The 16535-nt window shown below is 35.4% G+C and overlaps 1 protein-coding gene across 1 annotated transcript in view; it reads left to right on the forward strand.

Annotated features, from left to right (window-relative positions):
- Nucleotides 1–16535, forward strand: part of LOC141513069 (echinoderm microtubule-associated protein-like 4) — a 37698-nt gene that overhangs the window by 8397 nt on the left and 12766 nt on the right. Inside the window, 6 exon segments of the mRNA XM_074222579.1 lie at nt 677–802; nt 3921–4052; nt 4597–4664; nt 9248–9299; nt 9301–9337; nt 13353–13450. Coding sequence (XP_074078680.1) covers nt 677–802; nt 3921–4052; nt 4597–4664; nt 9248–9299; nt 9301–9337; nt 13353–13450 — 513 coding nt within the window.

Genomic DNA, 16535 nt, shown 5'->3' on the forward strand with positions numbered 1-16535 from the left:
AATTGCATGAAAAGTTGAGCCCTGGCAGTCTCCTGGGAATTGTTTCCCAGATAGATAGAAATTGGTTAACAGTTACGTTATCACAGCTTTGGACCAATAAAGCTATTCCATTTCCTCTAATATTTACCTTTCCAAAGAAAGGTGCTTTTCCTTTATAGCCAAAAGAACACCCTTGAACTTTTGTCCTTGATCCTAGAGTAAGTTTTACATTCTGTTCTTCAATGACATCTGTTTTCATACCATTGGAATCATGTTTGGATCAACTGTAAATTGTTTAATTATAACGTTTAGTATATCAGACCCTTCTTAATTGTAATACTTATTTAGGTTTAGAGTCCTTTCACTTCATCTCTGTGACTGTTTAAGTGAGTTAGATATTAGATATATTCTTATTCATACTGAGAGATATAGAAGCTGAACACTGGACAAATGAAGAGTCTAGTCCAAGGCTACCTGGCTAGAAAGTGTTCAAGACAGTGTTTGAATACAGGCTTCTTATGGCTCTAGTTGAAGCAGTTTCCTGACACACCATGCCACTTTTTTGTTGATAAATAGTTAATGCCCTTCCACAAAAAAAAAGTAAATTATAATTGTGTACTGTATATGTAGCCTTCAAAGACAGCTATTACTATGTATCAAAATGTACAAAACGACTTCACAGAAACTTATTTTTTAGGTTCCTGAACAGTACGGAGCAATCCGAGCAGTTGCAGAAGGAAAGGAAGATCAATTTTTAGTTGGTACATCAAGAAATTTTATTCTACGGGGAACATTTAATGATGGTTTTCAAATAGAAGTACAGGTAAGCTGTATTTTTTTTAATGAGCATTAAATAAAAATTCTCAGGGAGATTCCCCCCCCCCCCCAACATTTGTAGTTTCTTTAATAAAAAATTTTGCCAATTTTCGAGTCCTTATTTTTTCCACACACTTCTCTCCATTCTTCTCCCCTCCCCCCAAAAGAAAAACAAAACCCTTATAATAAATAAAATCAAGCAAAAGAAAATTCTTGTATTAGGTATGTCCATATCCAAAATTGTACATATTTTACATTCTGCATATGAGTTCATCACTTCTCAAGAAGTAGGTAGCATTCTTCCTCACTGGTCTTCTGCAGTTATGATTTATCATTGTGTTGGTCAGTTTTTTAAGTCTTTTAAAGCTGTTAATTTTTACAGTGTTGATGTCATAAATTGTTCTGTTTGCTCTATATTAATCTAATTAATTCTGATAACTCTGTAATTATCTCTCATTTTCTAAAAGCATATATGATAATTCATTTAGCCAATCCCAGGTCTTTGCCACCACAAAAAGAACTGTTGTAAATGTTTGTGTGTGTGTGTGTGTGTGTGTGTGTGTGTGTGTATTCATCTTAAATTTTCTTAGAGTAGAGGACAAGTACTGGTTGCTGCATCAGAACATATACAAAGTTTAGTTACATTTTGGGCATAGCTAATTTGTATTTTTCTATTAGTAATTAGGAGCATTTTTTCTAGTAATAGATTAAGATTTCTTTCTTTGAAAACTGCCTGTTCTCCTTTGACTACCGATTGGGGAACAGTTCTTATTCTTATAATTTTTCTTTTAAGAAAGATTTTATTTATTTTGAGTTTTACAATTTTTCCCCCATTCTTGCTTCCCTCTCCCCACTTCCCACAGAAGGCAGTTTGTTAGTCTTTACTTTGTTTCCATGGTATGCATTGATCTAAGTTGAATGTGATGAGAGAAATCATATTTCCTTAAGGAAGAAACATATCTTATTCTTATAATTTTTAATCAGTTTCTTCTATTTCTTGGAATTGACCCCTTTATCAGACAAACTCACTGCAAAAATTTTTTTTTCTTTTTCCCTTTTAATCTTTACATGCACTGACTTTTGGGGCAGAAGTTTTTCATTTTAAGTATTTCTTTCCATCCTAATCGCCTTTACTTTTTTCTTCTTTTCTTTCTCCTTCTTTATATAGAAGAGGGCTGTAGATCAAGCCTATACTCAGCACCAAGCTTCTTTGCTTGATGAAAATAGCTTCCAAGGACCTGTCCCTCTCTTCTTTGCCCCTCAACCAAACCCCAATCACAGCTTTTAAACCTTATTTTTCTTTGAAACCTCCCTATAGGGGCGGCTAGGTGGTCCAGTGGATAAAGCACCGGCCTTGGAGTCAGGAGTACCTAGGTTCAAATCCGGTCTCAGACACTTAATAATTACCTAGCTGTGTGGCCTTGGGCAAGCCACTTAACCCCATTTGCCTTGCAAAAAAAGAAAAGAAAAGAAACCTCCCTACAGTCCTCTGCAATCCTATAAACTTAGGGTTTGTTTTGCTTATGACTAAATATTTCCTATGTCTATCCTCCCACTTACTTAAGAAACTCTCATTTCTTCCTGTTTTCTCTATTGAGTTGAATATATTTCTATGTCATGGTCTGTATATGTGATATATAGATATATGGATATGTCCTTTGAATAGTTCAAATGAAAATGAGATTCAAGTGAGACCTGTCCTTTCCCATCCCTATTTTGTGAGATACGTTCCATCCTCATTTTTCCCTTTTATGTCCTATTGTCTACTTTATTCCATTTTCATTCCTTCCTTAAGATCATCAAAACAACAAAAATCACTCTTAGACCCTTTACCTTATTTATCATCCTGTATGACTCCCAATAACAAACATTTTAGGAGATGCTTGTGAACACTTAGTCCTTATAAAGCTTTTGTTCTAATATTTAAACTTTTGTTTTTATGCAGTTTTGTCCTTTTCATCAGGAATGCTTAGAAGTCCTCTGTTTCAGTAACTATCCAATTCTTTGCCCTCTGATTGTAAAAGATCTGAACAATTTTCTTAAATTTATATATGTTCCTTTCATACATATATACATATACATATACATATACATATACATATACATATACATATATATACATATCTTGACTTCCAGGTAATTCAGTGATTCTTAAATTTTCTCTCATTGATTTCATTTCCAAGTTATTTGTTTCTTATATAAAATCTCTACATTTTTTTAATTTTTTTACTATTATAATTTGTTGTTATTGAATAATAAATACCTTCTGTTTTAATTTTTAGGGGATTTGTTACTTGGTGTAAGGATTTCATACCTCACCTCTTATGCCAAGCTTTTTCTTCCATAGTTCTCATTTGTTTTTTTGATTCTTTCCTCTTTTATTCTCAGAATATACCTTTTTTTAGCAGGGCCAAAGAAGGCAATCAGAGTTAAGTGGCTTGCCCAGTGTCAGACAGCTACTAAGTGTCTGAGAGGAGATTTGAACTTAGATCCTCCTGACTCCAGGACCAGTGCTTCTGAGCTTTCCCCTTCATTTGCAAATTTACTTTTTAACATTTTTATCGTTTCTTCTAGGAATTTTGATTGATCTGATCAGACAATCTGTGTTTTTCTTTGAGACTTTGCTCTTTAGGTGTTCTAAACTTATTCTCTTCTTCTAGGTTTGTGCTTTATTGATCTTTGGCCTCACAATATAGTTTTTTGTCTTTTATTGTTATTTGTCAATTGTCCCATCAATACAGTCTGAGCTACCCACTGTTGCTGCTGCCTACCAACCCAGTGTTGCTGCCTGCCTATTCAAAGGGCTTAGTCTCTGATGCTTGCCTCAGAGCCCCAAGCAGGGCACTGAAGTCTAAAATCTGTTCTCTGGAGTATGAGTCCATATCCCAGTCCTCCCCCTGTTGTACAGTTCCTTCCCTAGTAGTCACTTGTCTGTAGGTAGAACTTGTGATGTAAGATTGAAAAGATGACTCAAAATAGGTTTTCCTTTGGTTTCACTTCCCAATTGCTTCTTGCTCTGGTGTCCTTCAGTTGTTGGAGCAATGCAGGGGTGGCTGGGATGTGCCATTTCCTCCTATTCTTCTTTTTACCATGATTTCAGACCCTTGATTGCATTTCATTTGCAGGGTCACACGGATGAACTTTGGGGTCTTGCTACACATCCCTTCAAAGACTTACTATTAACCTGTGCTCAGGACAGGCAAGTGTGCATGTGGAACTCAGTGGAGCACAGGCTGGAGTGGACCAGACTTTTGGATGTGAGTGAGCCAGCATTCGTTCCTAGCATTATAAGCCCTTCAGGAAAAGATTCCAAAGCATTATAGAGAAAAACCTGAGAATTCAAGACTTTGGAGAAGGGTTGAGGGGAGGAGGATGTAAGGGAAGATTCAAGTATATAATAATAATCTACTTTAAAGAAGTGAATTAAAGAACTCTTAATCCTCATTGTAGGTAGTAAAAAATGGCAATGCAGTGTTTATATCAGTCTTGTTAAGATATTGAGACCCTAGCGCCTCTGTAATTTACTCAAAAACTTGCATGCTGTTTGTATACCCTCTGTACTCCACCTGCCACTGATCCAAAGTCCTGTTTTCCCAAGTCCTTTTGGCTCAAATTTTCCCTTTCTGCCCCTACCCATTTTGGCATTCTTTTCCATTTCATCTCTATCCTTTGTCTCCCATGACTGTGATAAAGTGTGAGACTTCCTAACCCATACTCAAGTATTTTACTGCCACTATTTCCATATATATGTGGAGACTTTACTGGTGAAATCCACAGCAGCTGTGTGCATCTTTCTTCTAGGAACCAGGACACTGTGCAGACTTCCATCCAAGTGGCACCGTGGTGGCCATAGGAACACATTCAGGCAGGTAGGATCTTTGTGAACTGTGTAGCCTGGGATGGGGGGGGGATGCTTTATCTCTTTACTAAAATGTTTTCTAAAAGCCTTCATTTTGATCTGGAGAAGTTTTATGTGGTTAGAGAAATGTTTCCCTATCCAAAGTAGTATGGCACATTGATGTACTCTGGGAATCCTGTTGGATTTTGGGTCTTTTGGAAGTTTTATTGCTTTGCTTGTTTTGGCAAGGCAATTGGAGTTAACTGACTTGGCCAGGGTCACTCAGCTTTAGTAAGTGTCTGAAGCCAGATTGAACTTTCTGACTCCAGGCCCAACCCTAGCCATTGCACCACCTAGCTTTTTTGCGAGTAGTTCTGAAACAAAGGACTTCTTAGAATAAAGCTTCTTGGAGTAATATCTTGAAAGAATTTATTCTCCTACATATGCTGCAGCTGTTTATCAGGGGTAGGTTTTGGTAGGACTTCAGTTTAAAGTAACACATGTCCTTATACTCACATCAGATCTTTTTGTAGAATTTGGAAAGTCTGTTTTTTATTCAATTCAGGAGAGTTGTTTGTTTTTCAAGAATTCAAAGAATTCAAGGGTTCTAGCAAGCTACCTAAGCTGCTCTATTGACTAGATCTCATAAGACTTTTCCTGTCCTGTTGTTGGGGAACAAACAACAGAAGAATGGTACCTTGGAGGAAATGTTTTATTGGAAAAGTTACAGAGAAGATGGTTGGAGTCATAGGAGAGTAGATAAATACAATCTCCTGGTAGCAATAAGTGTATTGATTTGACTGTATTATTTCCAAAACTGGAAAACAGGAGAGGATACAGTGGCAGTAAGAAGATGGCAGGAAATAAGGCAAAATCTAGCTAGAACAGGTAATTTGATATAGGGAGGCACTCACCAGTCCGGACTTTGGGAAGCCTGCAATGGGAATTGTGGAGATCAAAGGGTTAATCCTCCACGCATAGTCTCTCTAGTCAAGGTGACAACCAAAACAAAGGTATGGGGAGGGAAAAAAAGGAAGGAAAGTAAAACATAACTAAAACAGCCAGCCCAAGACCTTTAAAGTATTCCGTTTTAGTTTTTAAATTGTGATCAGATGATCACATTGTAAAACTATAAGATTAGTCTTTCAGTGTATGTTGTTTATATATTCTAAAGTATATATTGAATAAAATTTAATCTTTCAATCAAATTGAGTATACAGAAAATTAGATATGTAATGATTCTCCTAAATGTTATTTTGCTTCAAAATAAAATGAGAATTTCAGAACTGGAGAGAACCTTCTCCAAACACATCTCCTGCCTACCTATCCCACAACCCATAAACAGTTGATATAAAAACTTTAGTACTTTTATATAACCAAACTTAGTTTATATACTTTTCTCCTTTTTTAGATTTTTTGGTATCAATAAGTTTTTGCTTTTTGACAAAAGTCATTTGTACTTTTACATTATCCCAGAATTTCAAAATTTAGGGGGAATTCATAGGTCATCCCATTCTACCCATACCTAAACAAGAACTCCCCTCCACAGCATTCTCAACAGGATCATTCAATCTTTATTTAAAGATCCTTTGAAAGAAGAAATCTTCCTCTTAGAAAACTCATCCCAGTTTTGGATAGCACTAACTAGTAAAAAGTTTTCCCTTCCATCAAGCTGAATTCTGCTTCTCTACATAAATTTCCTTGAGAACAGAGATTGTCATTGGTCTATCTGTGTATCCCCAGCACTATGCACAGTGCTTGGCAAAGTGACACTTAATAAATTTTTATTGACTGAATAATAAATGACCAAGGGCAAAAAAAAAGACCTTTTCTTCAAATTAATGTTTCTAATCTGACTAGATAGTTGAAATACCACTGGCTTCTAAACTTACTGGTTCTATGACCTTGAGCAAATTGATTAATAGTTCTTACAAGAACTTTCTCTTGAGATTAACTTCCTTTTACTCTGTTTTTATCTATATATACCTCTCTTGTTATTCACCTCTCATCTTCCCCACCAGAACTTGAGTCCCAAGACTACATTTTTCCTTTCTTCTATTCACAATAAGTGGTTGTTGAAAACCAGAGAAGAGAGAAAATCTAGGGAGAAAGGTCCATGTCAAAAAAAAGAATCGAGATTGAAGAAAAACAATCAGGTTTATAGATTAAGAAATCATTGGTAACTTTGGAGAAAGCAGTTTTGATTGAGTGATGCAGTCAGAAGACAGACATATGTAAAAGACTGATAAATGATTGAAAGAAGAGGCGTCAGTTGTAGATAGCTTTTTTTCAGGTATTCATGGACTATATTTGGACAAACATGTAATTAATTTACCCCTATAAAGCTGCTGAGTTTATTGAATTTCAAGTCTCGTTTGTGGTTGCTTTGGCAGCCTCAGGCAAGTGGTTCCCTGCCCCTGAGTTAAAGAAATGAGTTAAAACCTGGATAAGAGAAGTTTAACCAGTCCAAGATGACTGTATCACAGTTTCTGAAAGTATGTCTATAAAAGAATGATTAAACTTGATCAGCAGGCAGAATTGGCAACAACAATAAATAGAAGCTAGGGAAAGGCAACTTAACAATTAAAACTGTCTAAAAGTGAGATGGGCTATCCAGGTAGATAGTTAGGCCCAGCTACCTTGAGGTCTTTATATAAGATCACAACTTCAGGGAAGGTAATGCCATGACATACACATGAAATAGATTTGAGTGAGGGGCTGCTGTACTAAGTCACCAGCGTCACTTTCTCCTCCAGATCCATCTAGGTCCAGTGGTTGGATCTGAATCAGGACAACTGGAGAGGGCCCTGTATGCCAGGCAATCAGGGGTTAAGCGATTTGCCCAAGGTCACACAACTAGTAAGAAACAATTTTCTGAGGCTGGATTTGAACTCCCCACCCTCCTGGCTGCAAAGCCAATGCTCTATCCACCTGGCTGCCCAGTCTTTAAGTAGAGGTTAAGTAACTAACTAAGATGTCCTCTGGATCCCTTCACCTTCAACTTGCTGTGATGCTGTGCATTTGAGTATATAACTTACAAATCACTGAAATACATTTTTAATTATTCCAAGGTTAGAACGGTTCTTCTCAACAATTTTAATATTATAAAGCTGAGCTTTTTTTTATTTTTCATTGCTTTTTAAGACTTAGAAGTTAAAGTGAACAATTGAGCTTCATTCTAAAAACGGTGTATTTTTATTTTAGAATCACACTGAATTTTGGGGGCAGCTAGGTGGTGCAGTGGATAGAGCACCAGCCCTGGAGTCAGGAGTACCTAAGTTCAAATCCGGTCTCAGACATTTAATAATTACCTAGCTGTGTGGCCTTGGGCAAGCCACTTTTAACCCCATTGCCTTGCTAAAAGTTAAAAAAAAAATCACACTGAATTTTAGATATAAAAGAGACTTGAAAGATATTATGATTGAGTTATTATATTGTTGTTCATTTGAAGTTAAAAATAACATTTTTCTTTCCTGATTGCCTCATCTGTCTACATGTAATAAAATGTGAGTTTTCCAGACCAGTCTCCCTGACTCTAACTTTCCCCTTCCAATACATATACATGTGTTGTGTGTGTGTGTGTGTATCTTACCTGTTTAAATTTTTCTTCAGGATAGTTTCATCATGTTACTCTCTTGATCGACATAGTGCCTTCTTATATTTATATTCTTAGAATTTCAGAGTCCTATCTAGTCTTAATCTTCCATTATTTTACTACAGTCAAATTGGTTTCTTTGCTGTTCCCCCATAAAGAGTTGGCAGTTGGCAGAAAATTGTGAAATAGACTAAGATTGTTTTCCCCATCTCAAGTTTCCCCTTTCTGTACCATTTCTCCCTCTTCTTGATGTTTCTTCAGATAGCAAATGTCCTCCCTCCACCAAATGTGCTTTTGGAAAAAGTTCTGATATTTGTAATTTAAATTTTAATGTGGATTTTAGTCACAGAATCACCAGAAGTTATAATTTGTCCCTAGATCACACGTCACTAGTTACTGGCAGAGTTTAGAACTAGAATTCAAGTCCTTTTCAATCTTTTGCTCTTGACACTCCATAATGTCATATCATTTCTCCCAAAGGCATTTATTAGCTTTTTTGAAACACACTTCTTATGGTGAAATGAAACAATTTTGATGTTTTAAGGAAATTATAATCATCACTGAGCAAGTTGAGGAAGTATTAGTCAGAAGATAGGGGATCGTTCTGAAATCATATTACATGAGGGGGTCACCTCCATTGTTCTATACATCGAGACCAACTCTGCTCATAAACATACTTTGTTCCCATCTATATCTTTATCCTTTATTCATAGTGTTTTCCTGCCTGAGGATTTCCTTCCTCCTACTCTATTCTACTTTTCTAAATACTATTCAACCTTCAAAGTCCAACTCAAGTCCCACTCCTCCCAGGAAGCCTTCCCTAAATAGTTTGGGGTTCACATATTTCTAGTGTCTTAAATATTTCTATAACATTTATTTTCTGTATCTTGCATATAGCTCTTAATTGTTTTCTAATTGTTTCCTGTGAATTATATCTTCTGAACTCAACTATAAATTTATCAAGAGTGATTTTTTTTCTTCTTTGAAAAATTAATTATTGGACTCTTACTTCTCGACAGGTGGTTTGTCCTGGATGCAGAAACTAGAGATCTAGTTTCAATCCATACAGATTGGTAATGAACAGCTCTCAGTGATGCGCTATTCAAAAGGTAGGGCACATTTAACATTTCTTAAAAATGGCATTAAACCCATTTCTCTGATTGAATAGTCTTAATTTTAAAGTAAAGTTACTTTCCTATACTCCCTAGAGCTATTAAACATTGCATATGTGGGGGGCAGCTAGGTGGTGCAGTGGATAAAGCACCAGCCCTGGAGTCAGGAGTACCTGGGTTCAAGTCTGGTCTCAGACACTTAATAATTACCTAGCTGTGTGGCTTTGGGCAAGCCACTTAACCCCATTTGCCTTGCAAAAACCTTAAAAAAAAAATTGCATATGTTAACGCCCCCAACCAGATTGAGTTCTTTTCTAATAGCAAAGGTTTACTTAATGCTAAGTTAACATTCTAAGTTTTAAATGAAGCATATATTTAGAATCAACAGGTATAGCTGCATTTGTACTTAAAAGTAAAATACAGTTAAAATCTGATTTAACACTAATTTGGAAAATTAGTGTTGGGTTATAAATTAACATGTTTAACAAATTTCACTTTGTTCATATTGTATAAATGAGAGTATAAAAGGAATATTTAAAATTTTGTCAATCAGGAAAATTCTGCCTCCTCACCCCGTGTCTGTCTGTCTGTCTGTCTGTCTGTCTGTCTGTCTGTCTGTCTGTCTCTCTCTCTCTCTCTCTCTCTCTCTCTCTCTCTCTCTCTCTCTCTCTCTCTCACACACACACACACACACACACACACACACACACACACTTTCTTCCCTATAAATAACTAAAGACAAAATCCATTACAGCATATAAAGTCATTCAAAACAATTTTGTTTTTTTGGTTTGTTTGTTTTGGGGGGGGGGGGGGGTTATAAGGCAATGGGATTAAGTGACTTGCCCAAAGTCACACAGCTAGGTAATTATTAAATGTCTGAGGCCAGATTTAAACTCAAGTCCTCTTGACTCCAGGGTGGGTGTTCTATCCACTATGCCACCTAGCTGCCCAACAAATTTCACCTCAGCCATGTCCAAAATAAAATGTATTATTCTACCCTCCCAACTTTTTTACCTTCTGTCAGAAGGTAGGTAGCAGATAGCATGTTTCATCTTTGCTCCTTTAGAATCTTTACATTTAAATAATTCCTAATTACTTCAAATACTTAAGTAGTCATTACAAACATATCCTAAATTTAGACTACTTTAAAGTAACCATGTACTTTAAAGCAATAATTATATTTCCTTAAAATTCTATATTCCCTTTTCACTAATGTTTTTCCCCAATTCACCTGCTTGAAATGAGTATCAAAGAAATTCCATTGTTTTTTGCTTTTTATTTTGATTCATTTTGTGTTTTCAAATATATTTAAAGAAATAATACAGATATAGTTTGTTTAAATCAAAACATTCAATAAGCTTTGTTGAGTACTTCATACTTATTAAGTGCTCATTGTGTTGGGTTGGCACAATGGGATACAAAAAAGAAAAAACAGCACGAAAAGGTAACAAACAATCGTTATCATGACATATTTATTTTAGTTTTTTACCACTCTTAAAGCAATCAGCAGCATAACAACTCTAGGCAGTTATTATGCATTTAAACCAATTGGTTTGTTTTGTTGTTGTTTAAGAGTCTGGTTGGTTGGTAGTACATAAAAATAATTTAGCAATCCTGTTAAGTAATATTCAGAATTGATAAGATTAATTATCTCTCATATCATGGCTTAAAATATTCTCTGCCATCCTCACCCACTTCTCTCTCCTCACAAAGTTTAAAGTGACCTTCTATCTTATACTAAAGCCAGCCATTGTCTTTCATCATCCCAACTTGCTCTTACCCCATCAATCATGCCCCACATTCCCATTCTCTCCTTAATCTTCAGTGTATCCTTTCATACTGATAACCTACCAACATGCTATTTCCCAAAAACAATTTCATATGGACCTCCCAATCCCTCAAAATGCTTCCACTTCACTCTTAAACGCTTTTTTTTTTTTAGGTTTTTTTGCAAGGCAAATGGGATTAAGTGGCTTGCCCAAAGCCACACAGCTAGGTAATTATTAAGTGTCTGAGACCGGATTTGAACCCAGGTACTCCTGACAGATGGTTTCCTTTTCCACTATTCTGTTGAAATTTTTCTCTTGGAGGTTACCACTGACCTTGAAGTTGCCATACCCAAAAGCTTCCTCTCAATCCTTGCCTTTCTTAACATTTCACAGTATTTGTCATCATTGACATTTTTTCTTAATTTTTCTTAACTTCAGTGCTTTGGTTTTTTTTATCTTAACAGTTTCATCTCTCGACTCTACTGATGGTTTCACCTTCTTGTTTCAGTCCCTTAAGTCTTTCAAAGGGCAGTTAGGTGGCACATTGATGAAATGTCAAGCCTGAAGGCAACCAAGACTCATCTTCCTGAATTCAAATCTCACCTCAGACACTTGCTATAGCTGTATGATCCTGGGCAAGTCACATAACCCTTTTTGCTTCAGTTTCTCGTCTATAAAATGATCTGGAGAAGGAAATGGTAAACCCTTACAGCATTTCTGCCAAGAAAACCCCAAATGGGGTCAATGAAGAGTCAGACATGACTGAAAAACAACTCAACAATAACAAAAAATAGTTTTCCAAGGCTCATCTCAGTTCTCTCTATATATATTCTTATCTCCTAGAAAACATATCCACTACTTTGGCTTTCATCACTTTTAGCACCTCTTTCTGAATGACTCCTAATTCTTTATGTCCCAACTCTGCCTGTCCCCAAGCTCCATTTCTACATTTCCAAATGATTACCAGACAAGTGAGACTTGAATGTCCTTCCAGAGTCAACAAGGTCAAAATACATCACCTCTAGAAAAACCAGCTCTTAGGGCAGCTAGGTGGCACAGTGGATAGAGCCCTCTAGTCAGGAGGCCCCGAGTTCAAATTTGGCCTCAGACACTTAATAATTACCTAGCTGTTATGACCCTGGGCAAGTTATTTAACCCCATGGCCTTGCCAAAAAAAGTAAAAAAGAAAAACCAGCTCTTTCCACTGACTTTCCATTTCTCTCAGTCACCTAGACTTAAAATTTCCTGTCTTTTCACATCCCTCTGTCCCCTGCCTACCTTCTGTCTAGTCACCAGATTCTACTGGTTTTACCTCTTAAACCTCTCTTCCTTTTCTTTCCTTACCATTCACACTGCGATGATCATAGAGCCTTGTTCCTTACCCCCAGGTACCTTCCCTATACCCAATCCCATACCCCCTCTGAAGAATCTTCCTGATACAGAGTTCTGATTGTATGTATCACTTCTATTCACAGACATTGATTACTGCCTCATTGCCTGTTGAATAAAATCTAACTCTTTCCCTCAGTGTTCAGAGCCATCTGGCCCCGACCACTTTTCCAATGTTATTTTTCGTTATTCCTCTTGTTGCATTCACTAATCCAGTCCCACTGTTCCCTGACTTTCCCTTTTGCTCTTTTCTAAAATGCCTTTGCACTCATCATCGTCCATTCCTGGAACAGATTCACCTTGTATCTTCATCTGTTTAACCAGTTTTCTTCCTTCAGAGGCAAGCACTAGCACTACCTATTTGTATGGTAGTACTCCAAAAAAGAAATAAACCACGCTTAGTCTCTCAGGCTGTTCAGTTTCTAATAATTATTTTCTAATTTGTGTATTATTATTTGAGCACATCTCATATTTATTAATAAATGGTAAGTTCCTTAAGGGCGGGGAACTATTTTTTTTTTTTCATTTTGAATCAAATTCTTGAAGCTCCTTCTAGGTGTCTGGACATACTAAGAGAGAAGTAAAAGAGAGATTGCCCTGAGGGGGCTTATATTCTAATAGAGGTGTATGGATGTAAGCAGATACAGCTGGAAGAGAGCAGAAAAGGCTCTTGCACAGAAAACTGAGATTGCAAGAGGCAAAAATGAGAAGGGGAGAGTATTTCAGGGCTTTTAAGTACTTGTTAAATTGACTTGAAAAATATATCGTTGTACATAAGATCATTGAAATAAAGAGTGAATGAAATTGGCAGTATATTTACTTTGTGAAAATCTTTTCACCTTTCATTTTAGATGGCAACTTCCTTGCTGTAGGATCCCATGACAACTTTATTTACCTCTATGTAGTCTCAGAAAGTGGAAGAAAATATAGCAGATACGGAAAATGCAATGTAAGTTGCATAGTATATGAATTTTTTTAAATGCAAAAGTAGTCCATATAATTGGTAAAAAGTGTTCAAATTTTACTAAAAATGTTTTTAATACTGCTTTTACAGAAAATAATTGTTGAATACTTAGCACAGCTTTAGATATCAATCCATATTGATATATCTGAAGTTACCTGAGTTGTTTATCTATTTCCATGTTTACTTTAAAAATGAAATTGTATATATATGAGATTTGAAAACTTTAATTTTTAGCTGTACATATTTCCATAACTCTTTTTGGCATTAGATGAGAGAATGGCTATTAATCATTTTCATGCTATAGTGCCAATTTCATAGTCACAATTCATATATACTAATGACCTATCCCACAATGTATGTGGGAAATTTTAACTTTTAGATTGTATTTTTAATGTTCAGAGTAATAAAATGGGAGAAAGGAAGCTGAAAAAAATGCCACTGTCAAATCCCTAGTATCCCTTCCCAAATGCAGCTAGCTGGTGCAGTGGATAAAGTACTGACACTGGAGTAGGAGGACCTGAGTTCAAATCCAGCCTTCAGACACTTAATAATTATTTAGCTATGTGACCTTGGGCAAGTCAGTTAACCCCCTTGCCTTGCAACACCGCCCCCCCCCAGAAAAAAAAGCAATACTATGTTTTCTATATTTATTTTTGTGGGTATTGAATAACCCTAAGGAGATGTAAGCTCCATAAAGACAGGAAGTAGCTTGTCTTTGCCTTTGGATCCCTGGTACTTGCTCCAAAACTTCAGATACATTCAGCACTTAAGGTTTAAATGAATTTTCTAATAAGGTTAGGTTCTCATCTAAGCTAAGGTTATCAGTATATAAAAGAAAATATTTTGGCATTGAGGAGTAAATAATAATCCTATTACAACTATTGCTATCCAAAAAAGCTGTTTGATAGTTTTTAAAGAAAATATTCAATTTTCTATTTTTTTAAAGGAGCATGGATAAAATAAACTTGGAGTTCTGTTTAATGTTTGTCCTTGTATATCATAACTTATGCAGAATTCTCTTTTTTAATTTAAACATAAGTCTACAAGATCTGCTTATGCTTAGCTTATTAATGCCCATTTTCGGAAACCATATCATCTTCGCACTTCTTGACAGAATCTACCAGTGGAAATGTAATTTAAGATTTAAGCATGAATTTTATGGGGGGTTTTTTTAATTAATTCAAAAACAACTTATAAAATTTTTATTGACTTAAGACCACTATGGATCCATAAAACAGTGAAATTAATTATCATTAAGGTCATAACTATGAAACTTCCATTATTCTCCTAAAAAAAAGGCTCTCTCCAAGGTCACCTATGCCTTTTTACAAGCTGCAGTCTTCTGGATCTTTCCACTTGGCTGCCTTGTAACTGCTACTTCCATCTGTATGCACATACACACGTGCTTGCTCTCTAATCTTCATTTGATTTCCATTAAGCTCTTCTCTCATGATTATCTTCCTAACTGGCCATCCATTTTCAATATCTTTCATTAATTCATCTTCTTCCTCTCACCCCTTAATTTTCAGTATCCCTTAAACTTTTGTCCTAAGCACTTTTTTTACGTTTTTTTCTGGACTGTCTAATGTACTCCCCTAATGTCAATTATCACCTATCACCTATCCAAAATTTTCAGTAACTATTACATTTTTATATCTAGATGTTTCTCCAGGACTGTAAACTTATTCTGTCCAAAACTGAATTCTTTATCTCCTACATTTCCTCCTCTTTTCTCTTTTAGATCACCCCCCCAAAAAAAAAAAAAACTTGTCTCTCCTTCCAACTTGACTTACCTTTTTTGATACATCATCATCCTTCTAGCTATCCAGACTCAAAACTTGGGAGCCATTTGCTAGTTTTCTTCCCACTCACATAATACTCAGTCTTAGTTTACTCTTATCCATTTTCCATTCCACTACTTGGGAACAATAATAGTATAATCTCTAAATTTAGAGATTAGCCTGTACCCATTATTTCAAATCTTTCTTCAAACTAGTAAAACCCTAGGGACCACTTTTATAGAAATATTTGTTGATTTATATATTCCTTCATAAGTAAACAGTCTATAGCAAATATAATTTAAGATTTTCTAGATAATTTAGTATCTTCATTCTACATGGTTATTATAATACTTTGCTCTCTTCAAGGGTTATTATTGAAATATATAGATCAGATGGATTTTCCCCATCTTATAGAGCCAAACCTGGATGTTTTTTAAATAGATTTTCTTTTATTCCCTTGCTATCCATCATCACATTTCACTACTTTCTGAGTCTTCTTCTTTGCTTCCCCTTCAAACTTCTAATCAGTCAGCTATATATAGCCTAGAAAAGAATTAAAAACTATAGATTCTTCTGCTATAAACATAGGCTTTATGACAGCTGTTTTTTCATTGTTCAGTCTTTTTCACCTACTTTTGAGTAAATAAGTATATTCCAGGTGATTGAGATTGTCAACCTCCTGCCTACTAGATAAGTGCTCTGTTACTGTGTTGTAGTAAGTTATGCTCAAAAGTTTGTTTCTTTTTATACTTCCCTATTTCTAGTATGCCAGTATTTAGTGAATAAGTCCAAGTATCTCTACAACAACTGCAAGCAGAGACTCAAAGGAGAAAAAATGGATTTTTCTTCAAAGACTAAGATGAATACTTGAACTAGATGAAGCAAGAATTTTTTTAAATAAAGAATCTAGAAAAAGAATAAGTGTCTTAGTAGTAAAAGTAGTAAACCATATTCATTTAAGAGATTCCTGAAAAATGGGAAACACTAAATAAAAATTATTGACTCAATGAGACAACAACCAGATCAAACGACCGGAGAGAAAGGAAAAAAAAGAAAAAAAAGATATAATGTCTCCAATCAAAAATATGTAATCTGGAAATTAGGGAGAAATAATTTGAAAATTATTTTTATTATTAAAATTCTTGATTGTTATTAATTATTAAAATAATTATTATTTAAAACCATGTTTTTAAAAGCCTGGAGGACACTGTTTTAAGAATTCATTGATGAAAACTAGACAAAACTATTGATTCAAAAAAACAGAATGAAAATAGAAAGACACCATTGAT

This window comes from Macrotis lagotis, chromosome 1 (assembly GCF_037893015.1).
Source record: "Macrotis lagotis isolate mMagLag1 chromosome 1, bilby.v1.9.chrom.fasta, whole genome shotgun sequence".
Lineage (NCBI taxonomy): Eukaryota > Metazoa > Chordata > Mammalia > Peramelemorphia > Peramelidae > Macrotis > Macrotis lagotis.